General features: G+C 25.6%; 1 protein-coding gene and 3 non-coding genes across 4 annotated transcripts; 1 reads left to right on the top strand and 3 right to left on the bottom strand.

Annotated features, from left to right (window-relative positions):
• Positions 1 to 12052: 12052 nt before the first annotated feature.
• On the bottom strand, positions 12053 to 12124 carry Trnac-gca. The gene has a single exon. It is a non-coding gene; the product is annotated as a tRNA-Cys (tRNA).
• A 273-nt stretch (positions 12125 to 12397) lies between these two features.
• Positions 12398 to 12469, bottom strand: Trnac-gca. The gene has a single exon. It is a non-coding gene; the product is annotated as a tRNA-Cys (tRNA).
• Positions 12470 to 12760: 291 nt separating this feature from the next.
• Trnac-gca lies at positions 12761 to 12832 on the bottom strand. Its single transcript has one exon. It is a non-coding gene; the product is annotated as a tRNA-Cys (tRNA).
• A 256-nt stretch (positions 12833 to 13088) lies between these two features.
• Positions 13089 to 14144, top strand: LOC122505798. The gene is made up of 3 exons (XM_043617639.1): positions 13089 to 13121; positions 13194 to 13358; positions 13779 to 14144. The coding sequence occupies exons 2-3, from the start codon at positions 13224 to 13226 to the stop codon at positions 14142 to 14144; spliced, it is 501 nt and encodes a 166-aa protein (XP_043473574.1). The 5' UTR covers positions 13089 to 13121; positions 13194 to 13223.
• The last annotated feature ends 4443 nt before the right edge of the window (positions 14145 to 18587 follow it).

Here is an 18587-nt window from a genome sequence, read left to right as displayed (position 1 = left end):
AAAATTTTCAAAGATTTTAATATATGAAATCTTATTAAAATTCAATTATTTCAAAAAGTGAAACTTTTAAGTGAAATTCATTTTTAAATGAATTTTTATTAGAAAATTCTACTAGAATTCAATTTTGAGGAATTCCATTAAACATACATACTATTAAAAATAATTGAAATTCTGCATTTAGTTTTATTATTTATTAAAATAATTGAATTCCTAAAAAAAATTTTATTGCCGAAAATAATTGAATCCATGTAAAAATTTTATTATTTTTGAAAATAATTGAATTATTTAGAAGAAATTTATAAAAAATTTGTAAATAATTGAATTCTTGTAAAATTTTTATTATTTTATAAAAAAAATTAAATGTTTATGCAAAATTTGATTAAAATTTGTTTAAATAATTTAATTCATTTGCAAAATTTGTTTAAAATAGTAGATACTGAAAATCATTGAATAGAGGAAAATTTTTTTTAAATCATTGAAATTGTGCAAAGAATTTTATTAAAATTTTTGAAAATAATTGAATTTCGTAGAAGAATTGTAAGACGTAGCTCGGCCCAATAATGGCACATTAATGGCAAAAATCTTATATCTTTAATGACAACTTATAATTACGATTATAATGATGGAAAATTATAATTGCTAATATTAGAATGTAGCTTGGCCCAATAATGGCACATTATTGGCATTTTGTATCTAAAATGGCAAAACATAATTGACAATATTGAGACGTGCCAATAATGGCACATTAATGTCTAAACTTTTCTATCTATATGATGGAAAATTATAATTGTCAATATTGGGACGTTGCTTGCATCAGTAATGGTACAATAATGGCAAAAAAATGTTGTATCTTTGATGAAAAATTATAATTGTCAATATTGGAATGTTGCTTGGCCCAGTAATGGCACATTAGTGGCTAAAATTTTGTATCCGAAATGGCAAAACATAATTGTCAGTATTGAGACGTGCCAATAATGGCACATAATTGGTACATTAATGGCTAAAATTTTCCACCTATGATGGCAAATTATAATCGTTATTTTTGGGACGTATCAGTAATGGCACATTAGTGGCTAAAATTGTATGTCTAAGATGGCAAAAACTAATTGCCAATAATGGCACAAAAAATGGTACATTAATGGCAAAAACAAAAAATTTTCTATCTATGATGACAAATTATAATGGCCACTCTTTGGACGTATAAAATGGCCCAGAAATGGGACAATAATGGCCAAAATTTTGCACCTATGATGGCACAATATAATTGCCAATATTCAGACCTACCAAAAATGGCACATTCTTGGCACATTAATGGCTAATATTTTTTTTTTTGATTTAATATAATACGAAAAATATATGATCGTTTTTTTATGAGAATTTAAGAGAAAAATCTCTTCGCATATTTTAGAGTGACATAATCATAAAAATGGGGATTTTTTTCCTTTTTGCGTAGATATATAAAAGCGTCATTTCCCGTTGGTGAATCGTAACGACCTTCCTTATTCTTGTACTTACATATATATATATTCTGCTCGTATTTATATAGAAAAAAACGAGTTGTTCGCGAGAGATAAAAGGGAGTCGCGCATTAATATCTCAAATATCAATCTCTCTCGATCGAAGCGCAAACGAAACCCGCAGTGTTCATATGAGCTTAGTGGGCGCACATTACAAGTCGATCCAATTACCTTTATACCTACTGATCATCAAATTCTACTTATATCTCTTTGTAACAAGATACTACAGCTAATTACACGCAAAAAAAAAGAAAAAAAATATTTTCAGGAATTTGAAACATCTATTTTCTTCTCTTTTCAATTGTATAATATCCTGAATTATATAATTTTCGTTTTTTATCCCAATTCTTTTTGAAAACTACTCTCTAAATTTTAATCAGTTTAAAAATCATAGTTTTAACTCAAAGTGATTGATTTTTTTGCTTCTAAATCAGTTATTTTTAACTGATTCAAATTTAGAGAGTGAATTATAAAATACTTATTTTAAATTGTAAATTTAAAAAATTAAGATTTAGAATTTACAAAATTTTTAATTTTTTAAATTAAGAGTTTAAAAATTTAAACAATTTTAAGGATATAAATTTTAAAAGAAGGAATTTAAAGTACTAGAATTTCAGTAATTTTTTTTTTTTTTTTTTTGACAAAAAATATATTGAGAATTTAAAAGAGGAACTTCAGGAAGTTGTTATAGGTACATAGTAGGAAAACACCTGAGTCCGTTTGCTTTCCTCAATTCCCAGTAAAGAGTCATTAAAGTATTTACAACTTCTTACACTTATAGTTTCATGTATACTTTCAAGTGATTGCAAAATAAAAAAAATATACTCAAAATTCTCTTTATTTGATAAAGTTTAAATTTAAAAAATAAAAATTCTTTCCATAAAAGTGGAATTTGCAGAAACAAATATCAGGTTTCTTTTAGAAATATAAAAAATTTTCGACCAAAGAATATCAAAAAATAAATGCAGAGAAAATTATTTAGGATAATTTTACATGTGAAATTTACTATTTGATTCATGATTTTTTTAATATTTAAGAACTCATCGTTTAACCATTTCGTGCCCCCAAGAAACCCAACGATTGGATTTTGTTGAAATTTGTTACTCAGGGGTTTTTTTTGGTCACTAATTACGAATCTGAAGTCAGATTTTCAAAATTTTGAAAATTCAAAATGGCGGATCCAATATGGCGGACTGTTTTTTGAAAATTGATCAAATTTACATAAAACTTGTTACTTGGAGGTTTCCGAGGTCGCTGATTACGAATCTAAAATCAGATTTAAAAAATTCAAAGTGGCAACCTTGAAAAACCCCGATTAACAATTGTCAAGCGATTATGAGCAATTTCGAAAAAAATTTATTATTTTGAATTTTGAAAATCTGACTTTCGATTCGTAATCAGCGACCCCGAAAAGTCCTGAGAAAAAAGTTTTAAGCGAATTTGAGGATATTTTGAAAAAATAGATTTCGCTATTTTCTTATAAATATTTTACCTATTGTTTATAATAATAATTATAATCGTACTACGTAATTTATTACTTTTTTAATTGCAGCTGCGGTCGTTTGGAATAGAAAGAAATTTACCGCAAATTAATTGGTTGACTTGTATAAGAATAACAGAAATTTTTATAAATGGGACATGTATGTCCCACTTAGATAAATTCATGTTATTCTTAAGCACGAAAGGGTTAAAAATGAGAAAAATTGTAGCAGCGGACATTCAGAATAGAAAGAAATTTACCGCAAATTAATTGGTTGACTTTTATAAGAATAACAGAAATTTTTCTAAGTGGGACACATATGTCCCACTTAGAAAAATTTCTGTTATTCTTATAAAAGTCAACCAATTAATTTGCGGTAAATTTCTTTCTTTTCCGAATGACCGCAGCTACAATTAAAAAAGTAATAAATTACGTAGTACGATTGTAATTATTATAAACAATAGGTAAAATATTAATAATTATTATAATAAAAGAAGAAAGGGTTAAAAATGAGAAAAATTAAAAATTATTATTTGAATATTAAGTATAGGAGAATTTTCGTCAAATAGAGAAGAAGAATGATTTTAAAATTGTGATTTGTTGCACTTTGTGAAAATTTTAATTTTAATTTTCTAAGTGGTTATTGATGGACCAAAAGGAAGATCTTAAAGTTGTCGTGCCGACAACACGGAGCGATTATACCGGAAGTTGTGTCAAATATATACTATAGGTATATATATGTGTATACGAACCTTATTGCGATACGTGCTGGGCAAGCACGCCCACTGTGCATAGCTCATGTGAACCATCTTCTAAAGACGGATGCTGCCACTGAAGGATAGACTTCTTGATTAAAGCCTTACTATACAAAGTCAATATCAACTTTACGGATTAAAAAAGAAAAAAAAGTTCTCTTTTTCTCTATAGCACTTAATTTTCACCGATTTTATATGTTTTAACCGTTCGTATAGAAATTATGGTAATTTTGTGCTGATGGACAAAAAAATACTAATCCAGAAAGAAAAGAAAATTTTATTCAATGAATTAGAAAAAATAATTTATTTTCAATTTGGAATTTTTATTCTGATACTATTTGTTGCAATTAATAATAGAAGAAGAAGAAGAAGAAGAAGAAGAAGAATTTATCTTGTGGTTATTGATTGCAATATTGAAATTATGTTCGATTTGTAATAAATTAACAACATTGTCCCGTAATACTTTTGGACAACTCGAAAAAGGGACAATGTTGTCCTAAAGTATTTCGAAAATATTAGGAGAAATAGAAAAAGTATTTCGAGAATTATAGGTCTTTTTTATAATATTTCTGGAATACTTTTGGACAATATTAAAACAGGGACAATGTTGTCTTAAAGTATTCCAAAAATATTAGAAGAAATAGAAAAAGTATTTCGACAAAAATAGGTTTTTTTATAATGTTACCGAAATAATTTTGGACAACAATAAAAATTGGACAATGATGATCTAAAGTATTCAGAAAACATTAGGACAAAAAATCAATTGTTATTTTGATGAAAATAGAACGTTTTTGTAATTTTTCGGAATACTATTGGTCAATACTAAAAAAGGGACAATGTTGTCCCAAAGTATTATGAAAACATTAGGAGAAGTATTTCGACAAAATAGGTCGTTTTAATCATTTTTCCAGAATACTATTTGGTCTATACTATAATAAAAAGGGACAATGTTGTCCTAAAGTATTCCGAAAACATTAAGACAAGTGGGACACAAAAGTATTTCGACAAAATGAGTAAAAACAGATAAATTTTATTCCGGAAAAGCTAGAATAAACTGATAATTTGGCCTATGGTGTAAAAATTTGGTCCTAGATCAACCTTGACGTAATATTAAAGTACCAAAAGGTGACCATTACCCCAGAATATTTTGACAGCACTAAGAAAAATAGTATTCTAAAAAAATAGTATTATTAGGACCAATAGTATTCGGACAAATAAGTAAATAAAAAATATGTTCGTAAAGACAAATAAACAAAAATTTTTTAACAATTTTCTTTTAAAAATAAACAAAAAATCAAAAGAGGGAAATAAAATAATTGATTGACAATGTCAATGTTTTTTTTTATAAGAGAGAGAGAAAGAGATTATTGTCTCTCAAAAAATAAAAATTCCAAAATCAAAAGTAGAGGGTAAATATCACTTTGACATATTATCAACAAACACCATTTGAAATTTTTCTGTTATATACAAAACACTTTTTTTTTAAATAGTCACAAAAATTATAAATTAAAATAAAAGTTTTCATTAAGCACTTTATATACACTCACATTAATTAAAAATTCATTGCACTTTGCTTTTGAGAAATAAATTCAAAGAGTTGCGCGCGGAGATTGGATCGAAATAAGTTTGAAAGACTAGTATCGAAGGAGGAAAACATTACCACTGGCCCAAGCAACGACGACGGCAAGGCGTCCCAGGGGCGTATTCAAGTCCCCTCTCTCTCTCACACACTCTCCTTCACTCTCTTTTTCTTTTTCCAGTTCTATAGAAATAGAGAGTCCATCTGTCACTGATAGCCCCAATTTTCAGTCAAGGGCAATCTGTCACATTGTCATCTTAATGTCGACCGTTCAATTAACTTTATTTACTCGAAAATTAACTGAATCGAAAAATTTATAATATATTAAAAATTAAATTGTTAGGCCAAATTGTTTCGTAATATGGAAAGTATTCTAGTTATGTAAAAATAGTTCTTTATTATTTCGTACTTCTTTTTTGTTCAATTTGATTTGAAATTTAGAATGACAATCGTCTTTTTTGTTGCCGATATAGTCGAAAACTTGTTATCGATAAATAAATTACCCAACTGTTGGTATAATAGTATTCTAATTTATCGAACATGGGATAATTTACTTCGGCAGGGATCCTGGTGGCATGTGGACTAACTAAAAAATCAGATTAGTAAGAAAAGAATGAAGTGATGTTTATCCTTTTCTTACTAATGGAATTTTTAGTTTGTCCACATGCCACCAGGGCCCCTGCCGGATCTTAATTATCTTAGGTCCTAATCAGGACCTAATTATCTTAGGTCGAACTAGAAAAATACCCAATAAATTCTAAAAATATCGACAAACCAAAATCGTTATTAATTTAACCGATTTTACCACTACCGATATAGAAGAGTTTCACTTTACCATCAGTCGGTAAAACAGATTTCAACCTTATCGACTGTGGCAATAGTAGCTAATTATTCTGGTTTAGAAGTATATAAGATTTTTTTGAATAATAAACTAAACGTAAAAAATTAAAAATTAGCAAACTTAATGTTATGGTAAAAATAAACATATGGTTACAAATTTATTTTTTATACTTTTCGTCTGTGGTAAAAGGGACTTTGAATAAAGGAGACAGTCATGATGGGCGGTCGTTTGAAATAAATACAAGCAATGCATGGATAAGAAAGACAACATATGTTCTATGCGGGTGTATATACACATCTATATATGTGTGTGTGTGAATAAATATGTGTATGTCTGTTTATGTGAAAAGGGGAATGCAACCTCCAATGACTCAGTCACTTTACTAAATGACCAATGACTCGCTTCGGAGACATGAATGCGTGTAAAATATTGTCGAGATTCTTCCCTCCGATTATCCAATTAACATAATATAGAATTTTTTTTCTTATTTCTAATATGTTTAAGAACCATAAAAATTGATAGATTTTTATGTAGAACTTGTGCAATGTTTAATGCAATGTGTTTTCAATAAAAGTACTTTTCAGCTTTTAAGAGTACACTTTTATCTATGGTATTAGAAAAATTATCGGGTAGTAATGCCGAAAAATGCTTTTTAAATTAAGGAGCATGTGACTGTTAGGTGTCTAATTTTATTTTTTTGATCATTTTTCTCTTAATATCAATTAAGATAAAAAAAGGGTACCTACCCTAATTCTTAATCAGGGAAAATTTCACTTTAATTTAGTGTACGATTTTTCTTTCATGACTCAGTGGAATTTGAAAATAGAATTCGTTATTTTCTTATAAATATTTTACCTATTGTTTATAATAATTATAATCGTACTACGTAATTTATTACTTTTTTAATTGTAGCTGCGGTCATTCGGAATAGAAAGAAATTTACCGCAAAAAAATTGGTTGACTTTTATAAGAATAACATACATTTATCGAAGTGGGACAGATATGTCCCACTAAGATAAATTTATTAATTAATTATATATACGAATTATAATCGTACTACGTAATTTATTATTTTTTTAATTGTAGCAGCGACCATTCGGAATAGAAAGAAATTTACCGCAAATTAATTGGTTGACTTTTGTAAGAATAACATAAATTTATCTAAATGGGACAGATATGTCCCACTTATTGTCTTGAAAGGGTTAAAAATGGAAAAAATGAAAAATTTTCATTTGAATATTAAAAGTATAGGAGAATTTTCGTCAAATAGAAAAGGAGAATGATTTTAAAATTGTGATTTGTTGCACTTTGTGAAAATTTTAATTTTCTAAGTGGTTATTGATGGACCAAAAGGAAGATCTTAAAGTTGCCGTGCCGACAACAACATAGAAAAAAATTTACCGCAAATTAATTGGTAGCTTTTTATAAGAATAACAGAAATTTTTCTAAGTGGGACACATATGTCCCACTTAGATAAATTTCTATTATGAGGTTATGAAATAAAAATAAAGAATTGTAATCTCAACAATAAAAAAAATTTCAAAAACACAATTTTTTCATTAGCGTTTGTTTGATTTTCTAGAAAGGAAGATAATACCAAGAGAGGATCTATCACCATTCGGCTAATTCTGCGATCTTATCGATTTGTCAATAATTTTTTTAAAAAATGTGATTACATCTTCAATTTTTTTTGTGATAAAAACAAGCATTGAAAGTTAATAATCACTATCTACACTTTCAATTTAGTAATTAACTCTGTGTTTGTTTGTAATTTACCAAAAAAAAATTATTTTTTATAAAAAATTGTATTGTTTTAAATTTTACCAATGATAGTAAATTTAAAAAGTAAATTTAAAAAGTAAATTTAAAAAGTAAATTTAAAAAGTAAAATTTTAAACAATAAAATTTCTATGACATTCGTAATAGAATTTTATGTTTGGTTATTTGTTACTTTGTTTTATTTGGCTTTTCCACTCGTGTTGGAGGTCTGCCAACGATGCCTGAATGTCCTCAACCAGCTGTACGGTAATGTTGGGTGTTTCGTCATTTTCCAGGCGCAGTGCTTTATAACTTTTTTAAATCGTCCCTTCGATACTAATCCCAATTGATTAAAATTACTTTTTTTCACTTAAACAAAATTAATTACAAACATAATATTAAGATAATGTAAAAACATTATCTAATTAGTTTTATGAAAAAACAAAACTTATTATCACAAAAATTACTATTATTATTATTATTATTACCACAAAAATTATTTAAAATGTTAGGTAATATTTTTACGCCACTAACTACTTTTAAATATTTAATTATAAAATAAAAAAAATCTTTATACTTAAAAGTGCAGCATATATGCTGCACTTTTAAGTAAAGATTTTTTTTCTTCTTCTTTTTTGAAATACAAAAAATATTTCTTCTATTTTTTAATATTCTCTGTATTTTGATACATAAAAGAATATAAATAATAAAACTTTTGATAGCGCCGCGGAAAATAGAATGCGACAAGAAAAATATTTTCAATCGTTTTCAAAGAGCTCGCGGGAGATTTAACGATTCAAGTTTCAAAGCAAATATTGATGTGGCTTACAGCGATTGATTTCTGCAAATGAAAGGCAGTAGACGACGGAATAGTTTTAGAGACGAGGAGAAAAAAAATTGCAAAAAAAAAAAAAAAAACGCCATGGTATAAAACTAGTGCACAAACGAGAAGCAAATAAAGTGAAAATTGAAAAAGATAGAAGAAAGGTATAAACACGCACACAAACGATTTAAACAGCTTGTGGTCCTTTTCAAAAAGAAAAAAAAAGTAAAATTAATTACTCAGAGTAATACATTTTTCACAGAAAGCCGCAATTCATTAGCAAAAAAAGGCGAAAATAAAATAAAACTCTTTCATTATAAGACAAAAGAGTTAAAATTTTTTTAAAAATACTGCAGGCGAAAAGTTTTTGCATAGATGCAAAAAAAAAAATTATTTTTCATGAATTTTGCAACTAACTTACAAAGTTACTTTTTATAAATAAATTTTGCAAATAGGAAGGATGGGCATACGATTTGATCAGAAAAAAAACTGTTTTTTTATATTCTTAAACCATGGACAAAAAATGGCGAACCATAGTAAGAAAAAAATTTTTTTATTTTTTTATGGGCAAAGAATGGCGAACTTCGAAAAAAAACTATTTTTTTATATTTTTAAACTATGGGCAAAGAATGGTAAGCTATGAAAAAAAAATATTTTTAGTTTTTAGAGTTTTTTCTATTTCTGACAATAGTTTCCTTTTAAATAATTAAATTCTATTGAAGAACTGACATATACTGCTATAAAATCTAGAAATTTAATTAATTAAAATTTTTTTTTTTAAATTCTCGTCAACATTTTAATTATCTTTATAAATATTGCAAAATTCTTCGCCGAAATTCAATTATATTCAGGAATTTTTATAAAATTTATTGTAAAATTCAATTATTTTCATAAATAATAATAATAATATTCATCACAAGAATTCAATTATTTTCAAAAGAAATAAAATTCAATTATTTTCAAAAATTTTTCTTAATTAAATGATTTTCAATATTCTACTATTTTAATAAAATTTCCAAGAAAGAATTCAATTATTATACAAAAATTTTAATAAAATTCTACATGAATTCCAAAAAAAATAAAAATTCCACTAGAATTCAATTATTTAAAATAAAATTTGCCTAAATTTTTTGGAAAAACTCAAATGTTTACAAATTTGTCATTAAATTCTTCGCAGTAATTCAAAATTATTTTCATAAATTTTAAAATTCTTTTCAGGGATTTAATAATTTTTATAAATAATAAAATCATTTGGAGGAAGTCAATTATTTTTATAAATAATAATATTCATCACAAGAATTCAATTATTTTCAAAAGTAATAAAATTCAATTATTTTTAAAAATTTTAATAAAATTCATTGCAAAATTTAAATTATTTTCAAAAATTGTTCTCAATTCAATAATTTGTGAATATCTAGATATTATTTTAATAAAATTTCTCAAAAGAATTCAATTATTTAAAAACAATTTTGACAAAGTTCTCAATGAATATTTAATTATTTTCTAAAATAATGAAAATTTTACAGGAATTCAATTATTTAAAATAGAATTTCCATAAATTTTTCCAAAAAAAACCAATTGTTTGAAACTTTTTTATAAAATTCTTCCCAATAATTCAATTTCATAAATAATAAAACTCATTGCAGTATTTCAATTATTTTTAATACAATATTAATCAAAAAATATAAATTTTTTGAAGATTTTTTTATATTTTTAAAAATTTTATTAAAATTCGTCGAAAGAATTCAATTATTTAAAAATTTGTTGATAAAATTATAATATAAGAATTTAATTATTCAATAAGTTATCTATGTTTGTATTTAAATAATTGAATTCTCGTAGAATTTTCCGATAAAAATTGATTTAAAAATTAATTTCAGTTAAACTGGTTTTAAATAATAATTGAATTTTGGAGAATTTACTAACCATTGCAATTTTTAGAAATAATTGAATTTTCAATTATTGAATTGAATTTTCAATTATTGAATTGAATTTTCAATTATTTTATATTATTCAATAATAATGTTTGAAATTAAAATCTTTGAAAATTTGAATTTTTGATAATTTTAATTAAAAATTCTATTATGGAACTAATTATTTTTTAAAAAGATTAATCGAAATTTTTTAAAATTATTTCAATTTTTTATTTTCTTATGTATATTTATTTAATTGAAGAATTTCAGAATAATCAAAATTTTGCAAAACTGAATTTTTAAATAAGAATTTGAAAATTCTCAAAAGAACTTTATCATAAATTATTAAAAGTAATTGATTTAAAGAAGAATTTTATTTAAAAAATTGTAGAAAATAATAATTGAATTTAAATGATGAACTTAATTTTAATTAAATATTTATTTGAAAATGAAGTTATTGGTGTTTTTGTATAATTTAACAATATTGAAGATATTTGTAAATAAATGCAATAGAACATTTTTTTTGAGTATCTAATTATTTTTTGAGTGAAAATTTTGACAATAAACTTTAGGATTTTCAAATGAAAAAGAAATATTATTATTTTTAAAGAGACTATATTCTTTGACGAGGATAAATAATAATCAAAAATACAATTAATTTTAAAAATACTTCTTCCAAAATAGTGCAAGAACTGTGTCTTTATTATACTAAATAAACTATTTAGCAATAGCATTTTGCACTCGAAGTAAACTCAAGTTTAGTCTAAAGTCAAATTTCACGATGGTTTCCAAGGTTTCTCAGGTACGTTTTGATGAAAATAGTTATGGTTCTTGACGTTTAACCAACTGGAAACCTTAGATTCAGCTCTTGAAAATTCAAGATTTCTAGTGAGTGCACTCTCATTGTATATGAGTTTCGAAATATTATTAGACACTTGCGGGTCTTTAAACTTTATAGAAAAATAAAAAAAAAAACGTTTACGTGACATATAATTCTTGAATGAGAAAAAAAAACAAACTATTACTACCTTGAAGCTCTTTCTGGCAAAAATAGACGTCGTAAAATAGTAATAATTGTGCACTCAGTATAAAATTAACATAATTTAATATCCTTTTTTTTATATTGCCTTGGGCAACAAAATCGAGTTCAAGTGAAACTCATCTAGTTTAAGTAACATATTTTTAATAGTCTTTCTCGTTAAATTATATTTTAATTTTATAAATAAATTTTTATTATTGCCAGTCAAGGAACGGATTTGTAATTTTTGATCCTAAAATGAAAAAATTGGATTTTTATTACTATTAAATAGAATAAATATTAATTATAGAGTAGTGGTAAAAAAATGTCTCAAAGAAATATTCGTAAAAATAGAGAAAAAAAAATTTAGGGGACACCCGGGTTTGAACCAGGGACCTCTCGATCTGCAGTCGAATGCTCTACCACTGAGCTATATCCCCACATGTATGTAAAATATTTTTTATTTTTCAAAACGAGAAAATAATTTCAATAATCACCTGTGTAATGATAATGTGTGTGTTAATTTATCGATAAGAAGTCCCAAGGAGGAAAAATTTATTTTAAACCAAAAATTTAAGACAAAATATCTTTTTTCTTGTTGTCCCCTTTTTTTTCTTATTAATCACTTATTTTTTTTCTTATTGTTAAAAAAATTGAAAATTACCATAAGAAACAATTGAAAAAAAACTAGCAAAATAGAGAAAAAAAAATTTAGGGGACACCCGGGTTTGAACCAGGGACCTCTCGATCTGCAGTCGAATGCTCTACCACTGAGCTATATCCCCACATGTATATAAAATTTGTTTTATTTTTTAAAACATTCGAAAAATGATAATAATCACCTGTGCAATTGAGACAAATGTATATATAATGCACTGATAAGGAGTACGAGGAAAAATATAATGATGACAATTAAGGAAATTAAATGAAAAAAAAATAAAGTTCAACAAGAGAACGTTTGTTTATTCATCCTCAGTTAAAATCAAACTTGATAGTAAAATATTTGAAAAAAATAATTTCACGTTACGTAATTCTCAATGTTTGTAGGGGGAAAAAACCCTTCGAAAAAAAAATTTAGGGGACACCCGGGTTTGAACCAGGGACCTCTCGATCTGCAGTCGAATGCTCTACCACTGAGCTATATCCCCACATGTTAATTTCTTACATTTTATAAATCAAAAAGCGTAAAGTCGAGAAATTTAACTACGGAAATTGATAACGATTCTAATATAATACGTTGACATTTTTTTCCCTCATTATCAACACTTGAATAAGTTTTTAAATCCATGTATACTGATTATAATTAAGTGTAAATTTATTATCTATTTCATTAATAAAAAAAAGTAACAGACTTCATGTTATAAAATCGATATTATTATCAACTGTTCTTTTGTTTATTAATTAGAAAATGTCAATAAAAATTAAAAATATTCTCAGGTGGGAAAAAAGTATAATTTTTCATTAATTACTCCCAAAAAAAAATGTATTAAAAAATATTTTTGTTTTTAGATTTGAAAATTTTTTCACAATATTTACAAAATGACTCGTCGAGAAAGTGTCGTAATTCTAGTGATGGCTGCTTTAAAAATTTTACAAAAAACTGATAAACCAACGATTAGGAAAATATTTGCTTTTATTACAAAGTGTAGTCCGCAGAAAACACCGAAAAGAATGGTAAACTTGTATTATTGTTATTATTTTTAATTAAAAATTAGAATAAAATTTATTTTTTACAAATAATTATAATAATAATTGTAAGGTTATTAATTTAAACAAAAAAAAAAAAAACTTATTTAATAATTTTTAGAAATAATTTTAAACAAGCAACTAATTAATTGTAACTGTAATTTAATTCTTCGGATGCAATAAACGACTCCATTTGGCCTGGAACTATTTTCATTAAATAAATAAATAAAAAAAATAAATATAATATAAAAAGATCTAATAAGTCCTTTTTTTATTAATTAATTCCAAAAAATCGTTTTAACAAACAATTATTAAATATTAATAACAATAATTAATTAAAATTTAACAAAACATTTAATTGTAATGAAATTTTACTACTTATTATCAATAAAACATTTTTTTTCGTAGATAGTTGCTGCACTTAAAAGATGCGTTGAATTTGGAATAATGAAACAAAAACGTGGACATTATTTTTTGTCATGTTATGACGATCAGCAAAAAGTAAAACTTGAAGATTTAAAAACAACATCCGAAATTCCACTGTCGTTGAAAAATAATGTTTTAAAATTTAAACTTCCCAAAGTAATTCATCCAAAAAATGAGTCTATTTGTTTAAATGTGAAAAAAAATGAAAATCCATTGAGAATTAAAAAAGAAAAATCACAATTATTATTCCTGACGAAACAACATTCAATTTGCGATTTGTACAAAAATCCAGAATATAAAGATTCACAATGTTCGATAATGTACACAATTTCTCATGAAATGTCCTAATTGTCCGATTGTTAATAATTTACAAGAATATTATTATAAAAAAAAAAATTCGTCTCTGAATGAAAATTAATTTTTGTATTTGAATTACATTTTTTTAGTCTTAAATTTAATTATTATTATTATTGTACATTTTCAAACACGGAGAAAAATTGTTTTAATGAATGGAAAAATAAATAATAATTAATTTTTTTCAATTTTGTTTTTTCGACTTTTTTAAAAATATTTACAACTTTTTTAACTTTCAACCGATCAATTTACGACGTTGACCAAAAGATAATAGATTATTTTTCTAAATTATTATAAATTATGAAAAAGTAATATAAATTATTATAAATTATTATAAATTATTAAAAATTATTATAAATTATTAAAAATTATTATAAATTATTTAAAAATTTCATAAATTACTATTTAAATGCTTATAAATGAAATTATTTAAAATTTTTACTGTAACAGTTTTTTATTCAAGAAATTGTTACAAAAGAAGTGAATAAGCCATATCAAATATTTAAATTACCATGAATTGTAATTCAAGTGTAAATTAGGCTAATTCATGATCCAGAAATTTTGACTAACAAATTATAGTGACACAACACAAATGACAATTTTATTACTTTGACATTCTTTTCTTAATTTCATCATTTGTCTCTACATTTATTTCTCCTATTATATATTTTAAAATATTTTTTTCTATAATTAATTACATTAATGGTAATTTACCAAATTAATGTAAACTAATAAAAAAAACCAATTTTTAAATGATTTTTGCTATTTGTTTACTTACCGAATAATATCTTCTTTAAATAATTAAATAATTTAAATTAACGAACAATCGAAATGAATCATTAACTTTTCATGAATATTATAATTCTTCAGTTTCTTTCGTATTAAATTGAAGTCTAGAATCGCAATTTCCTTTCCAATTTCCGAGAATCAAGTACCATTTAAATGAGGAGAGTCAATTATAAATTAATTCAAGGGAATAGTTTTCAGTTAAATTGGATAATAAAATTATCAGTTGTATTTTATTATTAGTGAAAGTTTTTGTGAGGAAAAATCTTTGACAAAAATTAATTTGTTTAATTAATTAAATTACAGAATACCTATAATTTCATTTTTATTAAAATTTATTATATCAATTAGTCAATGGATAATTTTAATTGTATTTTGAAGATAATATTCAATTTATCATCAAAACACATTTAAATAAACCTTTGAATAGTTTTGGTATAGTGAAATTCTTTTTGTTGAAATTATTATTTGTTAAACAAACTATTTTGTTTAATATGTGTTTCAAAATTGTTCATTTTTTCAACAGTGGATTTTTTTAATGGTTTTATAAATAAAACTTTCTTTGAAAAAAAAATGAAATTATTTAATTAGGAAATTTGCAACAAATATTCTAATCTTTAATTATAACTTTATTTTGACAATCAATTATTGCAGACATATATATTAAAGTAATAAAATTCAACCCTACAAACGTGTAATAGTGATAAATAATATAATTTATAATAAATTCTATTATTTATGAAAAGGAAAAAATCTTTACATGAAAAACCTATAGATTACATTATATTAGAGAAGCTTTTAGTTGCATTATTATTTCCGTCATTCTAGAGAAAGTAATGTTCGTTCCAAATAAAGGAATTTTTTCGTAAAGCTTTTTCTAAACTATAAAAAATGTTCATTAATTAATACATTTCATTTATTACGAACAATTGTTTCGTTTATTTATTTAAGTATTTTACTTGAATTCAATATGTTCTTGAGGTAAGAACATTAAAAATCTTTTGTTTTATCATTAATCATCAAAGAATAAAAATGTTATACATTGAAGTAAAATTTCTTTTTTCATCCCTTAATGTAAAATAAAATGTTTTGTTTGGAATAGGAATCAATACTTTTTCACTAAACCACACTACACGAAACTGGGCTATTCACTTAACACTTTTTAATTTTCTTTTGTTTTTATATGAGTGATATTAATTAATTTAACAAATTTTTCGATATCTACAGCATGTGCATCTTCTGTGTACTTTTAAAACAATTTAATTTTGTTGAAAGTTGAATACAGTAATTCTTGATAATCTTCCATAAGCAAAGCAAGAGTTTTTTCTCGCACTCATTTTCAGGAAGATTAATTCCGAAAAATAGTCTTTTTTTATTTAGGTTTTTATATTACACGAATTACAGGCACACTTTTTTTTGAAAAAAGTTTAAAAAATTTACCCGAATCTCAATTTAAGACAATTAGCTGTCTCGAATTGCTGCCATGCAACTTCTTAACATGGAGTTAAAGATCTCAATTTGAGAGCATAAAGAAAACCTGTGCTCTGTTGCTGATAAAATTGCACAAAATTTCTGCTAAAAGAACGATTATGGCCAAAGTGTATCCAATGGTCAGGACGTAGAAGAGAACCAACAGCAATTTTTCTTTTTCAATTATTTCTGGAGTTGCTGGAACTACTTTTTTTTGTAGCTCATAGTCAGAAAACAGTAGTTTTTGCAGTAAACCGTGATCAAAGGCTTTCAAAATTATTTCGTTAAAGCGATCTTTTAAAGGTGAATAAGTCCTTGTAATCCAAGTTATTGGAAAGAACGCGATGGACTCCTGTAGTATTTCAAATCTGAAATCTTGTGATTTAGTATTGAACATTTCTACATTAGTTTCAGCCTCAAGCAATATACATGTAACGTTTCTGTTCTTCAACAAATATTTTAAACATTCGTAGCCAAGTCCATTACCAGGACGGATAACCGATTTGAATGCTAGTTTTCGAACATGAACGTGAGGACTGTTTAGCATTGTCTTATTTATGAAGGGGGCGATCATTGGCGTCAATGACGAATTTGCTAGTTCTTCGAGAGTTGAAATTTGTGGTGCTTTTCGGAAATTAATGTCCAAAATCACTGAGAACAAGTAACCGGAGTAGACCATGCAACTCAACATGAAGGCACCAAAAACTATCCTCTCTGCTAATTTTCTTGGTTCGTTGACTACGGACATTCCCATTATGATTTGACTGATGCTGAACGTGTTCCAAGTGCTTCTTTCAAATCGTAAGAACCAAGTTGCAATTCTAAGAACAGCAATTACAACAGCTGTTGCAAATATCATGTAAATCAATTCCTCAGAGACTTCAACACTTCCAGTTTTACTTCTTACATTTGGAATGACTGCCTTTGCTGTACCATACATCAAGATACGCATTGGTATACTATTAATACTATTATTCCGTTCTTCTAACATCAATCTCTCTATAGTCATTTCTGCATTTACTTTTTGTAGATAAAATGATTGTAATCTTTCACTGGTAGATAGTAATTCAATTCTACAACCGATTGATTGCGTAATACAAGTGCCAAATTTTCCCAATTCAATTAATCTTCTGCTGGGTATCATACCATTGTAGAAAGGCATTATTAGTTTTATACGTTGTCCGTGAAGGTTTAATAGTTTGTTTGGAAACCATTTTGTTTGTGGCTTAACTTTCTGTTTTGTATATTTCTTTCCAAAAAGATTGATTCTGTGAATAGTGGTCACATCTGCTGTTTGCCATGTTTGATTTTGAACCAAACTTTCCAGTACAGAAATGTCAAGTATGTCTTTGTGCCATAGAGATTTTAGCATTTTTTCGTAAGAATAAGCCTTTGTTTCATTACTGAAGTATATTAGGCACTTGGGGAATGAATGTTCATAGGAGAGATTGAATAGTTTAGCGAACATAGCAATCAAATAAGGATTGGTATCATTTCCAGATCTATTGAGAATAAAAATAAACAGCGTCGTTCTTCTAGGAAATTGTAGATGTAATGAAAAGTATTTTTCCAAACCATCGTTTGCTTCACGTGAACTCATGCTCAATGATGGAAAGTGTTTAGAAACATCATGAATAAGTTGTGCGTTGGTATTGGATTCTGCATTTGCAAGAAATTGATCATCAATTATAAACATTACCTGGTGGAGTTTAGATTTTCCTTTCAGGTATCTTATTAATCCAGAAGTGTAATTGCTTCTTCCTGACACAGCCAGAACTATTACACTAAAGAGTACAGCACCAAATGTAATTCTTAAGAACTTCATCATTTTTTTATACTTTAACAAAAAATTAACCGTTCCATTTATATGAGAAGAATCAACTCTTCTTGTAGTCTTACAAAAAAGATGTTGTAGGTTTGAAATTTTCTTGTCGTCTGACATTGTTGAAGGGCAAAAGTGTCTATTTAAGTTTGCACATACTTGTGCAGGGCCTACAATACTCACAATTATTAGTCATTTGATGCTGAAAGATAATCAAAATTGCTTTTTTAAAAATTATTTTTACAATATTTTCCATAATGTTTGAAAATTCACAATTGTTTATCATTTACCATCATACAAGTTTCTTATATTTCAACGTAATCGTTTTCTACGATCGTGTATTATTGTTAATTCAAAAA

The sequence above is a fragment of the Leptopilina heterotoma genome, unplaced genomic scaffold (assembly GCF_015476425.1).
Source record: "Leptopilina heterotoma isolate Lh14 unplaced genomic scaffold, ASM1547642v1 Lhet_369, whole genome shotgun sequence".
Lineage (NCBI taxonomy): Eukaryota > Metazoa > Arthropoda > Insecta > Hymenoptera > Figitidae > Leptopilina > Leptopilina heterotoma.
Note: the sequence above shows the minus strand (reverse complement) of the source record. Positions and strands in the feature narration are given on the sequence as shown.

What these genes read in the sequence shown, in the direction of transcription:
- LOC122505798 (XM_043617639.1), top strand. Translation starts at nt 13,224, where the DNA reads ATGACTCGTCGAGAAAGTGTCGTAATTCTAGTGATGGCTGCTTTAAAA. An exon ending in AGAAAACACCGAAAAGAATG is followed by an intron (nt 13,359 to 13,778) that starts GTAAACTTGTAT and finishes TTTTTTTCGTAG; the next exon opens with ATAGTTGCTGCACTTAAAAG.